Source organism: Saccopteryx leptura, chromosome 4, assembly GCF_036850995.1.
Source record: "Saccopteryx leptura isolate mSacLep1 chromosome 4, mSacLep1_pri_phased_curated, whole genome shotgun sequence".
In the NCBI taxonomy this organism is placed as follows: Eukaryota; Metazoa; Chordata; class Mammalia; order Chiroptera; family Emballonuridae; genus Saccopteryx; species Saccopteryx leptura.
The window spans coordinates 222,458,030-222,478,671 of NC_089506.1; the positions used below are offsets into that span (position 1 = coordinate 222,458,030).

The following is a 20,642-nucleotide window of genomic DNA, read 5'->3' on the forward strand; positions in this document are numbered from 1 at the left end:
AACCAGCCAGGACTTATTATTATTTATTTTGAGAGAGAGCAAGTGTGTGAGAGTGAGAGAGGGAGAGAGAAAGAGGAAGAGAGACAGGAAGGGAGAGAGATGAGAAGCTTCAATTCATAGTTGCAGCACCTTAGTTATTCATTGATTGCTTTCTCATATGTGCCTTGAAGAGCAGGGTGTGTGTGTGGGGGGGGGGGGGCTCCAGCCGAGCCAGTGACCCCTTGGGATCAAGCCAGCAACCATGGGATCGTATAGATGATCCCTCGCTCAAGCTGAGGGCCCCGCACCCAAGTTGGTGAGACTGCGTTCAAGGCAGCGACCTCGGGGCTTTGAACCTGGGTCCTCAGCCGCCACAGGTCAGTGCTCTATCCACTGTGCCACCACCAGTCAGGCTCAGCCTGCTTTTCAAGTCATCTCCATTCTAATGTAAATGAAGCACTCTGTGAGAGCCTTCCTCTATAAATAGGCCCCCCTGGGACGGACCTGTGAGCTGGTTCCAGCTTCTTTCTTCATGATGAACAATACTACAGAGCACATCTTTGCATATGGAAATCTGAGCACCTGTACACACACTTCCCCACTGGTTCTCCGTGGGGGTGGCACACCCCCATGAGGGCTTTGCACATATAGATGGAGACTATTTGGGGGCTGTCAACATAACGAGTGTGGGAAATATGGCATTTTGTGGGCAAGGGTCAGGCATGCTGAATATCCTACAGTGTAAGGGACATTCCTTCCCAGTAAGAAATGTCCCTCCCAAAATGCCGACCACACTCAGGCTGGGGACGCGTTGGCTGAGGAGGAATCTTGGAAATGGAATCGATGTCTGAGTTATACATTATTTTTATTTTAATACTGTTGCTTTATTTAATAACTGCTGTTTCGGGATTTTTTGGCGGGGGAGAAAGAAAGAGAGGAAAGGAGAGGCAGGGAGGAGAGAGATGAGAAGCATCAACTCATAGTTGTGTCACTTTATTTGTTTATTATTATTATTATTATTTTTTTGTATTTTTCTGAAGTGAGAAGTAGGGAAGCAGACTCCCGCATGTGCCCGACCAGGATCCACCCGGCATGCCCACCAGGGGGCGATGCTCTGCCCATCTGGGCCATTGCTCTGTTGCAACCAGAGCCATTCTAGCGCCTGAGGCAGAGGCCACAGAGCCATCCTCAGTGCCCGGACCAACTTTGCTCCAATGGAGCCTTGGCTGTGGGAGGGGAAGAGAGAGACAGAGAGGAAGGAGAGGGGGAGGGGTGGAGAAGCAGATGGGCGCTTCTCCTGTGTGCCCTGACCAGGAATCGAACCCAGGACTTCTACACGCCGGGCAAACACTCTACCACTGAGCCAACCGGCCAGGGCCAGTTGTATCACTTCAGTTGTTTATTGCTTCTCATCCGTGCCCTATATTCTATCTTCAGAGAGAAGACAGCTCCCACAGAGGTGAGTTCCGCATTCAACCACCACTTCACTGGTTCCAAACAAAGCACCTACTGTGTGCACAGCATGGCTCTAGGCACTGGGCTTGAGCAATGAGCAGGACCACAGGGTCCTGCCCTCATGAAGCTCAAACCCCAAAGCCATTCCTACAGACACACCTCCCTTCTATGGGTCCCTCGGTCTGTTTCCCTGAAAAGCCTCACCATACCGTGTTTCTGTGGTCAGAGACTATGTCCATACATGTCTGAGACCCTGCAGCTTGGGGACCCAATCGATATTTGTCAGAAGGCCCTAACCAGACCCCTGCTTCCTGAAAAGAGGCAGCTGTGGATGGAGATACCTCCTGGGTCTCCCCCCACCCCAACCCCCAGGAGGCCACCAGGGTCCTCCTGCCCTGGAAACTCAGCCCCTCTTCTGTGACCCCACCCCTCCCCCATTTCACGCCCTGGCTGGAACTGATTGGATCAGAGACAAAGGATGCCTAACCCCCAAATAGGCCCACCAGGGTCCCCTGCTGGGACTGGGAGGGAGGGTCAAGCCTGTCTTTGCACGGGGCTCCCCCTGGAACAAGGGGACCCTGGGCAGGATGGGTCCTTTCTCCCAGGGTGGGGAGACGAAGCAGCAGAGAAGAACAGGCAAGAGATCGAGAGATAAGATAGGCACACAGTCGTCCTGTTTTCCGGTTCCTGGACCTTATCTCTGAGAACCAGACATCGCTTCTACCCCTGGGCCTCAACAAACACACCCGGGCTGTTACAGTAAAGCCTCCTCCCCACCACACCCTTCCCTTGAGCTGGCGTAAGCTGCTCTCTGTTTCACAAGCTCCTCCAGTGACCTGACCCTCAGCACCTGGATTCTCTTGCACGGGGGACAGGATACCGCGGGGCTGAGCGTGTCTTAGTGTCTTAGCCTTCCCAACTTAAAATAAACCGGAGGCCGGGCCTCCTGCCCCTCCCACGGGGCCGAGCGCGTGTTTCAGAAACAGGAAAGTGGGTCAAGCCGCAGCCTGACCCTTCCATGGCCTCCCCAGCTCAGAGGGGACCCACAGGGCTATTTCTGGAGCGGCCGGCCCCAGAGGGACTCACACTGGAATTCTGGCCCTGAAAGGAAAGACTATCCCAACTGTCCAAGAACAAGAATTATTAATTTTCTAAAAATAGATTAATTCTGAAGTTAGGGGGGAAAAATGATTTTAATTTCAAATCCCTAAATGGAAATAGGCATTTTGCCTACGAGGCACGGTGTCTGTTTGTGAGGATTAAATAAAAGCACCAGTAGTGCACTTAAAATTATTTTCACCACCAGTTATCATACAAGAATCCAATAATGCTTCCCTTCTTCCTTTCCTTTATTCAACTTTGCCATGATACGAACACAAATGTCTAACAAAACAAAACCCTGTGCCCTGGCCGGTTTGCTTAGTGGTGGAGCATCAGCTTGGCATATGGATGTCCTGGGTTCAATTCCCAGTCAGGGCACACAGGAGAAGCACCCATCTGCTTCTCCACCCCTCCCCCTCTCTCGTCTCTCTGTCTCTCTCTCCTCCTCCTGCTCCTCCTCCTGCAACCATGGCTCGATTGAAGTGGGGTCATGAGGATGCCTCCATGGCCTCCACCTCAGGTGCTAAGAAGAGCTCAGTTGCTGAGCAATGGAGCAATGCCCCAGATGGGCAGAGCATTGCCCCCTGGTGGGCATGCCAAGTGGATCCTGGTCCGGGCACATGCAGGAGTCTGTCTCTCTGTCTCTCCTCCTCTCACTGAATAGGAAAAAAAAAAAAAGTACCCTTTTCCTCAATGCAGAAGAAGGACGCCCAATCCTAAGCAGTGGCGTTTCTGACCACAACCGACAGGAAGGGCGACATCTACCTCACAGCCCTGGATCACATACGCACCCATCAGGGTGCAATAAAAATATCTTTTTTTTTTTTTTTTTTGTATTTTTCTGAAGCTGGAAATGGGGAGAGACAGTCAGACAGACTCCCTCATGCGCCCGACCGGGATCCACCCGGCACGCCCATCAGGGGCTACGCTCTGCCCACCAGGGGGCGATGCTCTGCCCCTCCGGGGGGTCGCTCTGCCACGACCAGAGCCACTCTAGCGCCTGGGGCAGAGGCCAAGGAGCCATCCCCAGCGCCCGGGCCATCTTTGCTCCCATGGAGCCTTGGCTGCGGGAGGGGAAGAGAGAGACAGGAAGGAGGGGGGGGGGGGTGGAGAAGCAGATGGGCGCTTCTCCTGTGTGCCCTGGCCGGGAATCGAACCCGGGTCTCCCGCACGCCAGGCCGAGCTCTACCGCTGAGCCAACCGGCCAGGGCCAATAAAAATATCTTAACAAGCGGTCCCTTGAGAAGCTGAGCGGGTGGCCACGTTGACATGAGCCAACACGTGGAGACAGGTATGTTCAAAAAATAAATAAATAAGACCTTTACGATGTGTCCTGCCTTCCGCCATGGTCTAGTCTCTTCCGTTCTCATCCGCTTCTTAAAAAGCAGATCTCGGTTCCCACAAACCACAAGCGGTTGGAAAAACACCGCTCTGCCGCCAGGAGCTTGCTCTACACCAGCCACGGGCTCCACAGGCCGAGACCCAGACCCGGCATTGCGCAGCGCGGCCCGGAGTCCGGAGACACGGGGAAGGCCCCAACCACAGCCCCCGCCCACCCGTGCGCGCGTGGGTGACCCAGCCGGCGCAGGCGCAGACCGGCCGGCGGGGAAGGCCCCAACCACAGCCCCCGCCCACCCGTGCGCGCGTGGGTGACCCGGGCCGGCGCAGGCGCAGACCGGCCGGCGGGGAAGACCCCAACCACAGCCCCCGCCCACCCGTGCGCGCGTGGGTGACCCAGCCGGCGCAGGCGCAGACCGGCCGGCGGGGAAGACCCCAACCACAGCCCCCGCCCACCCGCCCACCCGTGCGCGCGTGGGTGACCCAGCCGGCGCAGGCGCAGACGGGCCGGCGGCGCGCTCACCTTGAACTGGAAGGAGCTCCCCGGGGACGCGCTGAAGCCGTACTGCTCGCACTTGGTTAGGTCGCCGCGGTATTTATGGATCTTGGCATCGCCATTCCGGTGGGCGCTGCGGTCATCGGTGATGGGGCAGATGAAGTAGCCTTCCTCTTCGTCGCTGTCCGCCTCCGAGTCCCCATCGTGGCCGGCCCCGGGGGTTGGGCCGCCATCAGCGCCGCCATCAACGCCTTCCAGGCGGAAGATGAGGTCTTCGTCTGCCATGCTCCCGGGGTGCCCGTTGTACCCAAGAGGCCGGTGGCGCAGCCAGAGTCCCTGGGCAAATGCTGCAGAGAGGGCCCTGCAAAGGGGAAGTCAGAGAACGGGGGGCTGAGGCTTGGGAGGGGGCGTGCTGGCTCCTGGCACCCCATCCGTGCCGGCATGCCGCTGGGGACAAGACCCGGCGGCACCCGCAGACTGAGAACAACCGCTGTCTTTCCGGGAGGCCCCGGGCAGGCAGCGCTGGGACAGTCTAAATGTACAAACCCACCGGCCGGTCAATCTCCTTCCAAGAACTCAGTGCTTATAACAGGCAGGGCCACGAGATCCTCCTGTAAGCAACTAGACTCATCTTTTTTTAGGATGTTTGGATCGTGGTCCCCTTGCTTATCGCCCGCCCTCAGCGTCTCTTCCCATCCTCGATAAAACCCTAAGTCCAAGGCCCTGGCCGGTTGGCTCAGTGGTAGAGCGTCGGCCTGGCGTGCAGGAGTCCCGGGTTCGATTCCCGGCCAGGGCACACAGGAGAAGAGCCCATCTGCTTCTCCACCCCTCCCCCTCTCCTTCCTCTCTGTCTCTCTCTTCCCCTCCCGCAGCCGAGGCTCCACTGGAGCAAAGATGGCCCAGGCGCTGGGGATGGCTCCTTGGCCTCTGCCCCAGGCGCTAGAGTGGCTCTGGTCGCGGCAGAGCGACGCCCCGGAGGGGCAGAGCGTTGCCCCCTGGTGGGCACGCCGGGTGGATCCCGGTCGGGCGCATGCGGGAGTCTGTCTGACTGTCTCTCCCCGTTTCCAGCTTCAGAAAGATTAAAACAAACAAACAAACAAAAAAAACCCTAAGTCCTTTTAAGGTGACATGGCTGCAGTTCTGCCGTTCTGCCGGCCACGGGCCTCTTCCCGGCCGGCCGCTGCGGCATCTCAGCCCGACGAGGCCGGTTCCGCCACCAGCCAGGGCACAGCCTCCCAGGAACCTCCCTCTGACCCGGGCGTGCCTGGGCCCGCAGACAGGACTGCCTCCTGGGCGTGAGAGGCCGAGACCAGGAGCAGGACCCCAGTCTCCCGGGACCTCAGGGTTCTCCGGGTTTTCTCCGCCCTCACGCGGGCGTCCACATCTCCTCCCAGTCCCCACCGACCCACAGGCCCTGGGAAGGGAGTTCTGTGGAGATGCGGCCCAGTGGGGGTTCCGAGTTCGGAGGACCCAAGTTCAGAGGACCGGAGTTCAAGCCCTGCTGCTGACTGGCTGTGCGACGTCACCTCGTGAGCCTCGGCTGCCTCACCAGAAAATGCGGGGTGCCCAGCTGCACCCGCCCCACGACCTTGACAGTGAGTGCCGGCAGGGAGCAAGCCCTAGGACACAGCATCAGCTACACACCCTCGTTTCTGTTATCGTAAGTAAATGGGGCTGGTGACCGGGGATGTCCGCTTTAGCAGCCCCCCAGGCTTCTTTAGGGGGTCCTCAGGGACCAGGCTATTTTAGGCGTTGGCTCTGGAAGTCACTGCTGTCACCGGGTCTTGCCACCAAGGGGGCTCTCTGGCAGCCACCGGGGCAGGAAACAGTGTTTGCAATGCCAGGCCAAGGCAGCTGGTCCCCATCGGGGCTCCTCTCATCGCCAGGAGCCGCCTTCCTGTTGTAGCAACGAGCTGGACTCTGTCACCCACCTCTCTGGGCGCCAGCACCCGGAGCCAATGTGGCTTGAGCAAGGGGTCACTGGCTCGGCTGGAGCCCCCTGGCCCAGGCATGTACGAGAAGCAATCAATGAACAACTAAAGTGCCGCAACTATGAGTTGATGCTTCTTATCTCATCTCTCCCCCTTCCTGTCTGTCTGTCTGTCTGTCTCTCTCTCTCTCTCATTAAAAACAAAAGAAAGAAAAAAAGAAGAAGGAAAAAGAAGGAGGCAGGCCTGTCCTACATAGCAGGTTCTGAGGGCCTGGCTGTGACTTCCCACAGCCCCTGGCACCGAACAGGAATCAACAGGTGCTAGTCAAATACTTCTCCTGGCTGGGTTTTGTTTACTTACTGTGGGGGAGGGGAGGAGTGGTGACCCACGGGCAGCACTGGGAGTCACTAAATCAAACACCGAGCGAGGAACTCATGTCACTGTCTTATTAATATCTGCGCCCCAGCAGGTGATCTGTTTAAGCTGTTATGAGAAATACAGTTTGCCTGACCCACAGTGGCGCAGTGAGATAGAGCGTCGACCTGGAACACTGAGGTCGCTAGTTCAAAACCCTGGGCTTGTCTGGTCAAGGCACATAAGGGAGTTGATGCTTCCTGCTCCTCCTACCCCTTTCTCTCTCTCTCTCTCTCTCTCTCCTCTTTCAAATGAATAAATAAAATCTTAAAAAAAAAAAGAAATATAATTTATGCTAGAATACTGTAAAAGGACTGATTTACAGCCCTAGCTAGGTAGCTCAGCTGGTTAGAGCATTGTCCCCCACACACCAAGGTTGCAGGTTCAATCCTGGGTCAGGGCACATCCAAGAATCAACCAGTGACTGCACAAATACATGGAACACGTCGGTGTTTCTCTCTTTCTCTCTCTCAAACCCCTTTATTCCTTTCCAGATCTAGCTCAAGCATTCACCTCCTCCAGAAAGCCTCCTCTGAGTGGTTTCCTCTGTACCACAAGGGCAGAATCTACCCCAGGAGTTGTTCTGAGGACCTAGTCAGGTCAGGCCGTGGTGCCCGGCAGAGAATTGGTGCTCAAAACTACCAGCTGCTAGGCCCTGGCCGGTTGGCTCAGTGGTAGAGTATCGGCCTGGCGTGCAGGAGTCCCGGGTTCGATTCCCGGCCAGGGCACACAGGAGAAGCGCCCATCTGCTTCTCCACCCCTCCTCCTCTCCTTCCTCTCTCTCTCTCTCTTCCCCTCCAGCAGCCAAGGCTCCATTGGAGCAAGGTTGGCCCGGGCGCTGAGGATGGCTCCATGGCCTCTGCCTCAGGCGCTAGAATGGCTCTGGTTGTGGCAGAGCAACGCCCCGGATGGGCAGAGCATCGCCCCCTGGTGGGCATGCCGGGTGGATCCTGGTCGGGCGCATGCGGGAGTCTGTCTGACTGCCTCCCCGTTTCCAGCTTCAGAAAAATACAAAAAAAAAAAAAAAAGTTAATAATAAAAAAAAAAAAAACCCAACTACCAGCTGCTAAAACAAAACAAAACAAAAAAACTACCAGCTGCTATTACACCAGGAATATCCCCAGCCCTCCACCCACATGTCACTTCCCTCCTTCCACACTCTCCAAAAGCACTTCAATTATACCCCAAAACCAACAGTCTCTGTGGTAGGCAGAATAATGGTCCCGTCCACATGCTAATCCCAGAAACCTGTGACTCTGTTCCCTTATATACAGCAAAAGCAACTTTTTTAGATGTGATTAAGTTAAGGGTCCGGAGATGGGAAGATTGGTAAAACCAAGGTAATCTCGGGGACCTTGTAAAAGGAGGCAGGAGGGAGTAGACTTCGAGAAAGAGAAGTGACAGGCAAGCAGGGGTCACAGAGGAGATGCTATGCAGCTGCTTTTGAAGCTGGAGGAAGGGGCCACAAGCCAGGGGGTGCATGGCCTCTAGAGTCTAGAAGCTAGAAGAGGTCAGGAAATGTATTTCCCTGGAGTCTCTAAAAGCAGCACCGCCCTGCAGACAGCTTACTTCTGAACATCTGACCTCCTGAACCATTGAGAAAAAACAGCCCTGGCCAGTATGCTCAGTGGTAGAGTGTCAGCTCAGTGTACGGACGTCCCGAGTTCAATTCCTGGTCAGGGCACACAGGAGACGCAACCATCTGCTTCTCCGCCCTTCCCCCTCTTTTTTCTCTCTTTCTATCTCTCACTTCTCCTCCTGCAGCCATGGCTCAGTTGGAGCAAGTTGGCCCTGGGCACTGAGGATGGCTCCACGGCCTTGCCTCAGGCGTTAAAATAGCTCGGTTGCCTAACAACAGAGCATCGCCCCCTGGTGGGCACGCTGGGTGGATCCCGGTCAGGGCACATGCGGGAGTCTTTCTCTCTGCCTCCCTGCTTCTCACTTAAGAAAAATTAAAAAAAAAAAGAAACAGAAGGAATTTGTGTTGTTTCAAGCCACTAAGTTTGCGATTTGTTACAGTTATGACAGGAAAGAAATATTGTCCAGAACAGTGGTTCTCAGTCTGGGGCAATTTTGTCAACAACAGGACACTTGGCAGTGTCTGGAGACATTTCTGGTTGTCACAACTCTGGGACTGCAACTGGCATCTCATGGGTAGAAACCACGGATGCAGCTTAAACATCCTACCAAGCACAGGCCAGCTCCGCAGCACGGAACCATCTAGCCAAACCGACGACAGTGCCAAGGCTGAGAAAGCCGCTCTGGAATGATTCTGGTGGAATTCCAAGAAACCTTCCTCCACCCAATCCGTCCTCTTTAAACAAACCTCCGCGGTACCAGAAAGAGGAGAAATGAGCTTACTCACTGATGAAACAAGCAGCCCACACGGCTGAAGCCGGGAGCCAAGTCAACACGGGAGCTGCAAAGGCTCCTAAACACACGGTTGCTACGCCCTGTGCTTGGTTCCTACAAAATTGTTCTGTTGCAAAGACTCTAGAGACTATGGTTTTCCAAGTCAGAAAAACAACAACACGTTTCAGAATAAAAGCACGGGGTATTGTCATTACAGCTTCAGTGAACAGAATGCACAGGAAGCCTTGCATTTTAATTTTTAATGACTTGCTGGGCACCCTTCTCACGTACCCAGGACACTCTGTACTCCAGAAAACCAGGGCTCCGGCCGTTCCTGCTTCTTGCTCAGAGGGAGCCCTGTTGACACGGCCTCCCAGTGGCCAGACCACGTGGGCACCTGGAACAAAAGGAGCCCGTGTCTCCTTCCTCTCTATCTCCCAGCCCCTGGCACAATGCCCGGCACACACTGGGTCCTCCGTAAAAGACATGCTGCACGAATTTAACAAGAAACTGGAGAAAACGGGCCGTTTCTGCTGATACCATGGGGGCGCTACTGGAAGGACCATGGGGCTATAATGACAGGGCATCTGGGGGGTGGTCAGCCAGAACGCACGGCTGAGACCCTGAGCGGGGGGGAAAAAACCTGGAGCCCGGGGAAGCCCTCAGAAAGAAAAGCACCCAAGACCAGGATCAGGCCTGGCAAGGCTCTGGGGGGATGAACACAACCGGATTCAAGGGCTGACTCCGCTACTGCTAGCTGAGGGGCAAAGGACCTGACCTCACTGACCCTCAGCTGGAAAAGCCACCCAATCAAATCAGTGAAGCAAAGTGAGCAAGGTGAAGACAGGCCGGAGGTGGCGAGGGGCCGGGACAGGCCACCTCCACCGCGCATCCGTGCTCCCCTGCCGCACCAGGGACGACGGGACCCAGCACCTGCTGCATCGGGGTGGGGCCACGTGACCGGGGTGGGGCCACGTGACCGCATGCGGCCTATACGGGACGTGGGCAGAAGTAACCAGCACGGCTGCCAAGTCCGTTTCCCCCACTCTGCTCTTGTCCCCTCCACTGTGCTCCTGCCCTGAGACAGCCTGGAACAGTCTCCCAGCATTTCAGGATCCCTTACAGAGCCCCTGCTTTGCCCCTCCTCTCAGCTCCCTGGAGGACACGGGTTCCCCGTCCCGCGCTTGGCTCACCCTGGGCCCTCTGTTCTGCACCTGTCCCCTGGCCAGCTTGTCCCTCAGGCCTCAGCGTGGATGTCATCTCCTTCAGGAAGCCTCCCCCCAAACCTCAGGTGAGGGGCACTATCAGCTTCCTTCTAAAGAGGAGGAAATGGAGGAACAGAGAGGTAGAGTGACTTGCCCAAAATCACACAGCCAGGAAGTGGAGGGAGCTGGGCTGGAAGCCAGGGCAAGCCAGACCTGGAGCTTTCACTCAAGTCATCCCTTGCCAACCCCGCCCTGAAAGCAGGTCCTGGGGCCACGCAGCGGAGGGCAGCATCACTGGGAACTTGTCCCGCCCTACTCAGTTAAACTCCGTGGGGCGGTCCCAGCAATCTGTGTTTAAACAAACCTCTCCACTGCTTCTCAAGCACACTCAAGGTCAAGCGCCGCTGGCCCAGAGAAATACTCTGCGGTTGAACACTTGCCTTCCGCTGGTCTCTGTGCAGCCCTTGCTAGGTCTGGAAGTCTCACAGCTGAAGAACTGAACAGTCCTCCCTCGGACTTGCTACATATTTAAATGCTCCTCTGGGACTCTGGGGACCCAGGCAGTGGCATCTTCCTACTCATCATCAGCGTGTGGGTAACTCACTCCTTCCTCTCTGCTCTTTGAAGTCTTCTTGCTCGCGCCCATCAGCCTTGGCTGTAAGAGTTTAATCCAGGCCCTGGCCGGTTGGCCCAGTGTGTGGATGTCCCAGGTTTGATTCCCGGTCAGGGCACACAGGACAAGCAGCCATCTGCTCCTCCACCCCTTCCCCTTCTCTCTCTCTCTCTCTCTCTCTTCCTCTCCAGCAGCCATGGCTCAGTTGGAGCAAGTTGGCCCCGGGCACTGAGGATGGCTCCATGGCCTCTGCCTCAGGCTCTAAAATAGCTCGGTTGCTGAGCAACGGCCCCACATGGGCAGAGCATCGCCCCCTAGTGGGCTTGCTGGGTAGATCCTGGTTGGGGCACATGCAGGGTCTGTCTCTCTGCCTCTCTGCTTCTCACTTAAAAAATAAAAAAGAGTTTAATCCAGAAACACGTTAAGGCCGAAGCCCCTTCCATCCCATGGTGGTCACTACAACCACTTCCTTCTAGAAAACCCTCAGTTCACGGGGGTAACAGCCTGCAGCTTCTCTGTCAGCAGAACTAATCGCCCCAACCCAGAAGTCTCTATTTTTGAAGCAGTCCAGCAGACTGCTGTTGATCTGAGCGTGGTCCCGACCATCAGTTTCTTCCACTTCAGCTCCAGGCTCGAACCAGAGAGAATGAACCCTCGGGAATGAGCGGAAACAAATCCAGGCTTCTGCCGTTGACCCTCGGCCTCCTTCCACACTGCTCTCAGAGCCCTGGCAACCGGACACGACCCTGTGGAAGACCGGACAAAACTTGGGGGACTCTGACCAATGTCAAGAAAAAGAGGCATAAGGACACCGTTCCCACCTGACCAGGCAGTGGCGCACTGAATGGAGCATCAGACTGGGACCTGGAGGACCCAGGTTCGAAACCCCGAGGTCGCCGGCTTGATTGTGGGCTCATCCAGCTTGAGCGTGGGGATCGCTGACTTGAGCGTGGGAGCATAGACACGACCTCATGGTCGCTGGCTCGAACCCAAAGGTCGCTGGCTTGAGCAAGGGGTCACTCGCTCTGCTGTAGCCCCCCAGTCAAGGCACATATGAGAAAACAATCAATGAACAACAACTAAGGTGCTGCAATGAAGATAATTCTCATCTCTCCCTTCCTGTCTGTCCCTACCTGTCTCTCTCCCTGTCTGTGTCAAAACCAAAACAAAACAAGAAAAGGACACCCCTCCCCAGTGGAACAGCCCAGCCAGCACACCCGAAAGGGAAGGCCTTGGCCAATAAGCCCCACTCACACCCCAGACCCTGCCTAGAGCTCACTGGACCTCAGTCTGACAGTTACAAACCACCAGGGGAGGCGGAGAGGAGAGGCTCTGTCCAGCCACTCAGGGGCCCAGGCTCCCCCAGGCTCCCCCAGGCCACCTCAGGCTGGAGGCTCTGCCTTCCTTTATGGAAACGGAGACAGAGGGGCAGGTTTTCTGGGTCCCGGCTCGAGGGGGGCACACACTACTTCCTCTCACAGTCCATCAGCCAGACTCAGTCGCAGTGCCCTCCAAACTGTGTGTGTGGGGGGCTGGGAAACTCATCGGGGTCGCAGTGCCCTGCCAAACTGTGTGTGTGGGGGGCTGGGAAACTCATCGGGGTCGCAGTGCCCTGCCAAACTGTGTGTGTGGGGGGGCTGGGAAACTCATCGGGGTCGCAGTGCCCTGCCAAACTATGTGTGTGTGGGGGGCTGGGAAACTCATCGGGGTCGCAGTGCCCTGCCAAACTGTGTGTGGGGGGGGCTGGGAAACTCATCGGGGTCGCAGTGCCCTGCCAAACTGTGTGTGTGGGGGGCTGGGAAACTCATCGGGGTAACCCAGGAAGAAGAGAACATGGGTGCTGGTGACCGACAGTTGTCAAAGTGTTTAAATCGAATCAGGGATGTTGCCTTAATCAGCCAAAAAGGTCCTGTTCTGTCACACACGGTACAAAAGAAAAAAATGGTAAATCAGATGGACTGTATACAACTAATTATATATACATACATTAAGACCATTTCAACTGGTCAGCAGGCCCTGACTTCCCGCTTCCCCCACCCCCTGCAATAAGAACTTGGGACCAGCTTACCCACCCCCTTCGAGAAGCAGACTGAGGCCCTGGCCGGTTGGCTCAGTGGTAGAGCGTCACCCGGTGTGTGGATATCCGGGGTTTGATTCCTGGTCAGGGCACACAGGAGAAGCGATCATCTGCTTCTCCATCCCTCCCTTTTCCCTTCTCCCTCTCTATTTCTCTCTTCCCCTTCTGCACCCATGGCTCAGTTGGATCAAGTAGGCCCCAGCTCAGCTCCATGGCCTGCCTCAGGCACTAGAAATAGCTTGGTTGCCGAGCAAGAGAGCAACAGCCTCAGAAGGGCAGAGCATGGTGTTAGGGGCTTGCGGGGTGGATCTTGGTTGGGGTATACGTGGGAGTCTATCTCTCTGCCTTTCTACCTCTTAAGAAAATTTTTTTTTAATAATTTTTTTTTTTAAGAGAGAGCGGGGGGGGGGGGGGGAGAGGGAGAGAGAGAAAGAAGTGGGGGAGGAGCAGAAAGCATCAACTCCCATATGTGCCTTGACCGGGCAAGCCCAGGGTTTCGAACCGGCGACCTCAGCAGTCCAGGTCAACGCTTTATCCAGTACGCCACCACAGGTCAGGCTTTTTTTTTTTTAATTAAAGAAAAGAGAAGCAGACTGGGAGAAATGGGGTTACACCTGAATTCACATCAAGACGTTTTACTGTATTTGTTGAATTCACACATGAACACAGGAATGAAGGCAAGGTGCTGCGGAGGACGCAGAGGGGGCCACCTGCACACCCTCCTCTACACCCTAACTTCTCGCAGGAGCAGGCATCCTTTCCAGCTCTGCCGACACAGCACCTCTTCCGGGAAGCAGCCTGCTCCACTAACTTGGCCCCACCTCCCACACACCACACATTAGGCATTCATTATCGGCTCCCAACTGCTTGCTCTCGACTCCCACCTTCACTTCGTTTCCTCGTCCGTAATATCGGAGAGGGGCGCTAACGTCACTCGATTTCCCAGCCGAGTAGCCTCAAAGCCAGCAGGGCCCAGGGCCGAGGCCCCAGAAGTCGGGCGCCCCTCCCATGCAAACTCATGTTACAAACCGAACTAGGCCGGGAGTTATACCCAGGAGGCCCGCCCCCGCGCCGCCACTCGCGAATTCACGTCTGGCCCTTTGGCTCCGGTGTCAACAGAGCCTGCCAACACCCGCCTTCCACAGCCAACCACTCAGCAGGGGCGCGTCTACACTGTCCTCGAGGATCCTGGAACGCTGGCGTCTTGCTCAGGCTGGAGTGGGGGAATGCATGCGGCTCCGGGTTCTGTAGGGGACAGGACGGCCGCGCTGTCCCCACCCTCTGCGGGCCCAGGGGCGCCCCGAGCGGAAGCCCCCTTGCTGCCTCCCCCAGCCCTTCGCGTGCCATGTGTTCTCCTAATACACATCGCCGTTAACCTGCACGACTCCCTCGTTTTACAGATGCCAACACTGAGCCCGAGAGTTGAACTCGCGGGAGGGGAAGCGCCCCCAACACTCTTCTGCGGGAGCCTCGGGCCCCACGTCCAAGCTCCAGACCCACAGCGCGCTCGGGGAGGGGCCCGGGCGCACCGGGGCGCGCAGTCCTGCAGTGCCCGCGCCCATCAGCCCGACCCACCGCGGCGGCACCCACCTCCCGCGGGCAGACAGGAGCGGCGGCCGCTACCCACGGCCGCGAGGATCCAGAGGAGGTGGCAGAGGCTTGTAGCCCGGTGCTCCAGGGTGCAGGGCGGGCGGGCCCCCCGAGCGTGTCGGGGAGCGACGAGCAGGGCGCGCGGGCCGGCGCTCTGGGGAGCAGCGGGGGCCGCTCGGGGCGATGGAGAGCTCGCGGGGCGCAGGGGTCGCCGCGACGATCCTGGGGGCGTGAGGGGCGCACAAGGCCGCCGCGAGGATCCGGGGCTCTGGGGAAGTGTGCCGGAGGCGCGAGCGCAGGGGACCGTCTGCCTGGCGTGCGGGCGGCGGGTCTGGGAGGAGCCGAGCGCGGGCCGGGGCGGAGCTGCGGGCCCCCAGGGCGCACGGCGCGCGCTCACGTGGCCGTCCCGGGGGCTGTCTCCGCGCCAGCGCCATATCGGGCAGGAGGCCGCGGCTCCCGGCGCCCTACCCAGGCGTGCTGACTGCGCCGGGGGTGGATCTAACCTGGGGGGTGGGCCTAGCACCTGCGGGAGGTGGGGAGAGGCCATCCTGGGGGGCGGGGGGAATTTCGTTAGAGCAACTCCCTCACCTTCTCGCTTTCCCGACCTCCGTCTGCCTCCAGCCTAGTTCCAAAATCACAGTAATCCCATCTCGTTGTATCAATGTCTATGCATAACCTCAGAACACTTTCATTATATATAGAAAGTAGCTTGTTTGTTTTTTCTTCCTGATTCCTGCTTTGTAAAAACAGGCACGACGATTGCAATTGTTTGTGTCATTATTTGATTAATATCTCCTCTGGACTTTCCTTCACCTGTCTCGGACATTGCTCTATTCCTGCCTCTGAGCACACACAGGCCTGGCATAGTGAATACCTGTGGAATGAATGGATCAACGTGGAAAAAGGGATAGAGAAGGAAAGGAAATACAATACATGGTAACTACTGTGAACATTTTTGGTATTATATAGCCTTCCGGATACTTTTATAGTAAAATTTTAGAAATTTCACAAATCTTAGAAATAATAATAGGGATTTGTATTGACTTATTTATCACTGTTAATGCCAGTCCAATGAGGTAGGTTTCAGTAGCTCTGTTTAACAGATCGTTACAGGGAGGCTTAAAGAGATAGATTTGCTTAAAAAGATTTCTAAGGTGACTCCTCATGCAATACCTGACTCTTCAGTCAGGGACACCGACTTCTTTTCCTTTAGAGTGTCAAATAACAATAGCCTTCCAGTGTGAATGCCCTCTGTTGAACCATAAATATCCAGGGCATACAACAGTGGCTTAATAAGGTTGCCTCTGATTGGTTCATTCTTGGTCCTTATATACACATATAGGCACTTGCTTTTTTTTTTTGAAAAGTCACTTTGGAACAAAAAGGGTAATTATTACTACTATTATTATTATTTTGTAAATCATCCAAAACTCAAATTACTTTTTTGGGGGGGTCGGGTCAGCAAAAAAAATATATTTTTTGGTGTGCCTCAGAATTTTAGTATACATATATAATTAGTTTGTGAGTGCCATGAGGTGAACAAGGTTAACCCCTTGAGGGTCAGTGCCCCAAACCCTGCTGATTTCTAGCCAACCATGTAAAGCAGGGGTCCCCAAACTTTTTACATAGGGGGCCAGTTCACTGTCCCTCAGACCGTTGGAGAGCCGGACTATAAAAACAAACTATGAACAAATCCCTATGCACACTGCACATATCTTATTTAAAAGTAAAAAAACAAAACAGGAACAAATACAATATTTAAAATAAAGAACAAGTAAATTTAAATCAACAAACTGACCAGTATTTCAATGGGAACTATGCTCCTCTCACTGACCACTAATGTAAGAGGTGCCCCTTCTGGAAGTGCGGCGGGGCCGGATAAATGGCCTCAGGGGACCGCACGCAGCCCGGGGGCCATAGTTTGGGGACCCCTGATGTAAAGCAATTTCCTGCACTTGTAGCATTTATGCACTGGCCCTTGGCTTACCAAGGTCTAATTCAGAAGGTCCCGGGCTACTGAGCGTGAAATGTAAAGCCCATCACAGAGCCATCTGATGGCCCGCCTGTCGCTACAGAAAGACTCACAGAAGCTATGAAATGACCACTATTCTGTGTTGTGGTAAAAATTTCCCAGAGCAAGAGGCCAAAGAGACCGACAACTCCATCACTACATTAAGAACTTATGAAGGGCACTTACAATAGGAGGTGCATCTCGGTCGGCCACAAGATGACTGACTATGCTCTGCGCCATGTGGCAGGGGCTAAGGAATTATATAGGGCAGGGCAGGAAGATGGCCGTGCTGGGGTGTGACCCATCCCAGGTGAGAGAAAACACCTTACATGCTTGCCTAAGGGAAGGACGACAGTCCGTTCCCAAACCCAGTACAAACCAGCACCCTGTAGGTCACATGGAAGGGATCCACCAGGCAGCCTCTGAGAGGATGAAGGGGACGCAGTCTCCATTCTGGCTGGGATCTACCTGGTTCTAACACGAGGGTCGGACAGCGGTCAGGTCAGGTCCGAGTCTGTCCTCCACATCTAGATAAGTGTGTCCCTCCCTTTCCCTTGTGCAAGCCAGACCCCAGGATTAGGATGGGACCTGTGGGAGCCTCTCGTTCCATGTGCCCAGACATCTTCACAGGAAAACATCGAGAAGGCTGCAGCTAGGTCCTCAGTCTTCACAGCGGCGACTCGTGAGCTGTGGGGTTTGGTTGTGAAGCAGGGCGGTGGCGAGGAAGAGAATTTCCCTTTAACTTCATGAAAAAAATTCACAGTGAGCGTTCACGACGTGACATTTCAAGGTCAGAAAGTGCCTTCCTTTATCAGAGCGTTGATAGCTTTACCGGGTGGAGAAATAAAAGGTGATTTCATTTTCTTATTTGTGCGTTCCTTTCTACACTTGATCTTAGCCAAAAGGCCGAGAAGCAATGTGTGCTTTTCTTTCCTGGCTCGGGTTTCAACAAGCTGCACGTATTACTTTTGCAAAAGTTATTTTTAAATGTCACTTTAAAAAAAAACACACAACCCCATGCAACTAAAAACAGAGTCCAGTTTCTTTGTTTCTGTGGCCTCCCCACCCTTGCCTGGCCGGGTCAGGCTCTGTGTAGGAGCGGCCTTTCCAGCTTGTCCCTTGAAGGCGTAAACCACCAGAAGCCCAGTCAGCACCGCTGCTGGAGGCAGAAACCCGCGGGGGCGGAGATGAGCTCATGCATGGACCGCTTCACTGGACTTCTCTGTACCGTTGGAGAAGCCTCTGCCGTGAGCGTTCTGAGAGCTCCTTCTCTGAGAAGCCTAGCTCGCTGCCTGCTCCGGCCGAGTAAGGGCAAATCAAGGTTCACTCTAATTCAATTTTCAGAGAGAGAGAGAATGAGAGAGAGTTGGCAGGGATAGAGTGACTACTGGAGAATGCTTTGAGTCACAGCTGGGGGTGGGGGGGCAGCAGTTACCGGGAGAGGTCTCTGCTTCCTTCTTGTGGTCGCAGTGGGTGGTCATCCTGAAGGTCAGTCAGACCATGGTCTGGCCATGTCCGGATTAAAGTCCTGTGAGCTCTCCTGCTGGGCAGCTCGCAGGAGCACTTCCCTCTGACTTTGTCTGAGACCACATGGCAAGAGGGAGTGACCTGACCCAAGGATACAAAACCATTGGTTCAGGGAAAGTCTTGTAATGGGTCCTGGGATATGTAGCATTGGATGAAGGAGACACCATCAGCTGCCCCCCCCCCCCCCCCCAGAGCTGACATTCTAGCAGGGCCAAGCATGCTGAGAGAGACTCATAAATGCTTGAGGTGGGGGCAAGGGGAGCTGGATGTGGCTCACCCACCAGTGATCAGTGTCCTTGCAATCGCTCTCATGGTGAGCACACTGAGGTACTGGGAGGGCGTGGAGAGCTCAGGTCCCCGGAGTCCCCACCATTACCCCCTCATCATGTACCAGGGATCCGTTGAAGTGAGTGACACACGTCTCCACATTTAATCCACTCTGATACGGCCAAGTGCCCAGAACTGTGCCTGACACATTGTAGGGATTTAGGAAATATTTGCACAGCCCTGGCCGGATAGCTCCGTTGGTTAGAGCATGGTCCCATAGCGTGCTGGTTTGATCCCTGGTCAGGGTCTATACAGAAACAGATTGATGTTTCTCTCTCTCTCTCTCTCTCTCTCTCTCCCTTCCTCTCTTGCTAAAATCAAGCAATAAAAATAATTTAAAAAAAAGAAATAGTTGCACAATGAATGGATTTAATTCTCACAGCAAATTCTGTGCGGTGGGCACTATCGTTATCACTCCATTACAGGGATGAGCAACGGAGGCCCAGACAGAAGTGGCTTCCCTGAGGTCACACAGCTGGTGGAGGCTCAGGCTGTGGGACTCCAGCAGGTGACTTTACCCACCGTACTGAATCCCCACCCCCATCACCGCCGGGTACCAAGTCACCGCAGGTGGAGTGGTTTTACGATTCTGGAGATTCAGCTGTCCTGCGATCAAACTGTCCAGCACCTTGAGTTCCCGTTCAGGGGGCTCTAGGAAAGAACCATCTTCTTTACCTTTTCCAACTTGGAGACGCCGCTGGCACTCCTTGGCTCTCGGCTGCATCACTCCAACCCGTGTTTCTCTCCTCTCATCACCCTCTCTAATTCCTGCCTCTCTCTTATAAGGACCCTTGTGATGACACTGGGCTCGCCCGGATAACTCAGGACCATGTACGTCCCCATCTCAAGATTCTTAATTGTATCACACCTGCCAAGTCACTTTTTGTCACATCAAGTCACATATCCACAGGTTCTGGGATTTGGAGGTGGACTTCGGGCAAGGGGCAGGTCGCATTCTTTCACTGACTACACCCACTTTATGTTTTACGACGCTGGATTTCTGTTGGTCCTTTTCCTTGAATATGCACGGGAACGGATCAGCCAATGGAAATGTAGAACTATTGATAGAAAACCAGTGAACTAAAAGGGACCGCCCCCTCCTGAGGCAGGGGACAGGAGAGACGGGGGACAGAACGTGCGGGATGTCAAAAGGAGACTTGACTCTTCTCGAACACGGTTCACTTAAACTTATCTTGGCAGCCAATGGGCCACGTGTTAACCCACCCCACGCTGGGCGGCGGGAAACGGACGCGTATTGGCTCTGGCCTCCTTGCAACAGAAAAAAACCACAATGAAACAACTGACCCAGAAGAGGGCCGGCCCTGGCTGGGCAGCCGAGGTCCACGCCCGCCTCTCTGGGCGCGCTGCTCGCTCCGCGGCGCCCACGCGTGTCCGTGATCTGCAACAACCTCCAGCGGTTTCTCCTCGCTGGACCCCGGGTGGCGCATCGCGGTGGGGGGCCGCGGCCGGACCACGGGGCCACGCAGGGCTGCAGAGCGGACTGCCGGTTAGGGTGAGGGAGCCCCGCGATTGAGATTGAGGGGGGACACGGCCTGGTCCCCGGAACCCCCTAGGTCGGCCGGTAAGCGCGGAGGCCCCGCCCCCACGTGGACCACGTGCACGGACGCGCGCGCGCGCACGCACACACACACACACACACACACACACACACACACAATTGAACAATGCTCCTTCCCCGTTTCACGCTGTAGTGACCGCTGTGGATCACGAGGGGACCGGGACTCCAGGACCCGAGGGAAGCCCGGTCCAGTGACGCCGGGACAGGCAGGGCCAGGGCTGGGCCTTAGTGCGCGTGCGCACACTCGCAGCCAGGACGGACTTATATGGAACCGAGCGCCGCGTCATCAGACTAACATAGTTGCAACGGGAGGACCAGGAAGCGGGAGGTAGCGTGGCCGAGTGGTCTAAGGCGCTGGATTTAGGCTCCAGTCATTTCGATGGCGTGGGTTCGAATCCCACCGCTGCCAAACCGTTGTGGGTCTCTCTTTTTTCTGTCACCTATTTAACCCTTTTCTATTTTCTAATGCTCAATATTTTTTAATGGAATTGAAGGCGGGGATGGGAAGGAGAACGAAAGAGCTTCAGCACAGGCCCTCTCACCACCACCCCAGCCTAATATACAATCCCATCAATCCTGGTACCTAAAAACAACTAAACAAAGAAACAAACAAACAAAAAAACCAAAAGGAGAAACGTTTCCGTGTT

General features: G+C 55.3%; 1 protein-coding gene and 1 non-coding gene across 3 annotated transcripts in view; one reads left to right on the plus strand and one right to left on the minus strand.

The window, feature by feature from the left end:
* Window positions 1–14,863, minus strand: part of EEF2K (eukaryotic elongation factor 2 kinase) — a 57,184-nt gene extending 42,321 nt beyond the window's left edge. Inside the window, exons 1-2 of one of the 2 annotated variants that reach the window (XM_066383447.1) lie at window positions 14,552–14,863; window positions 4,397–4,730 (exon numbers count right to left, since the gene is read on the minus strand). In XM_066383447.1, the coding sequence (XP_066239544.1) occupies window positions 4,397–4,654 (258 nt within the window). In that variant the 5' untranslated portion in view covers window positions 4,655–4,730; window positions 14,552–14,863. The remainder of the gene's footprint in view (window positions 1–4,396; window positions 4,731–14,551) is intronic. The other variant, XM_066383446.1, reaches the window with a different exon arrangement.
* Window positions 14,864–20,322: 5,459 nt separating this feature from the next.
* Window positions 20,323–20,404, plus strand: TRNAL-UAG (transfer RNA leucine (anticodon UAG)). Its single transcript has one exon. It is a non-coding gene; the product is annotated as a tRNA-Leu (tRNA).
* Window positions 20,405–20,642: the final 238 nt, after the last annotated feature.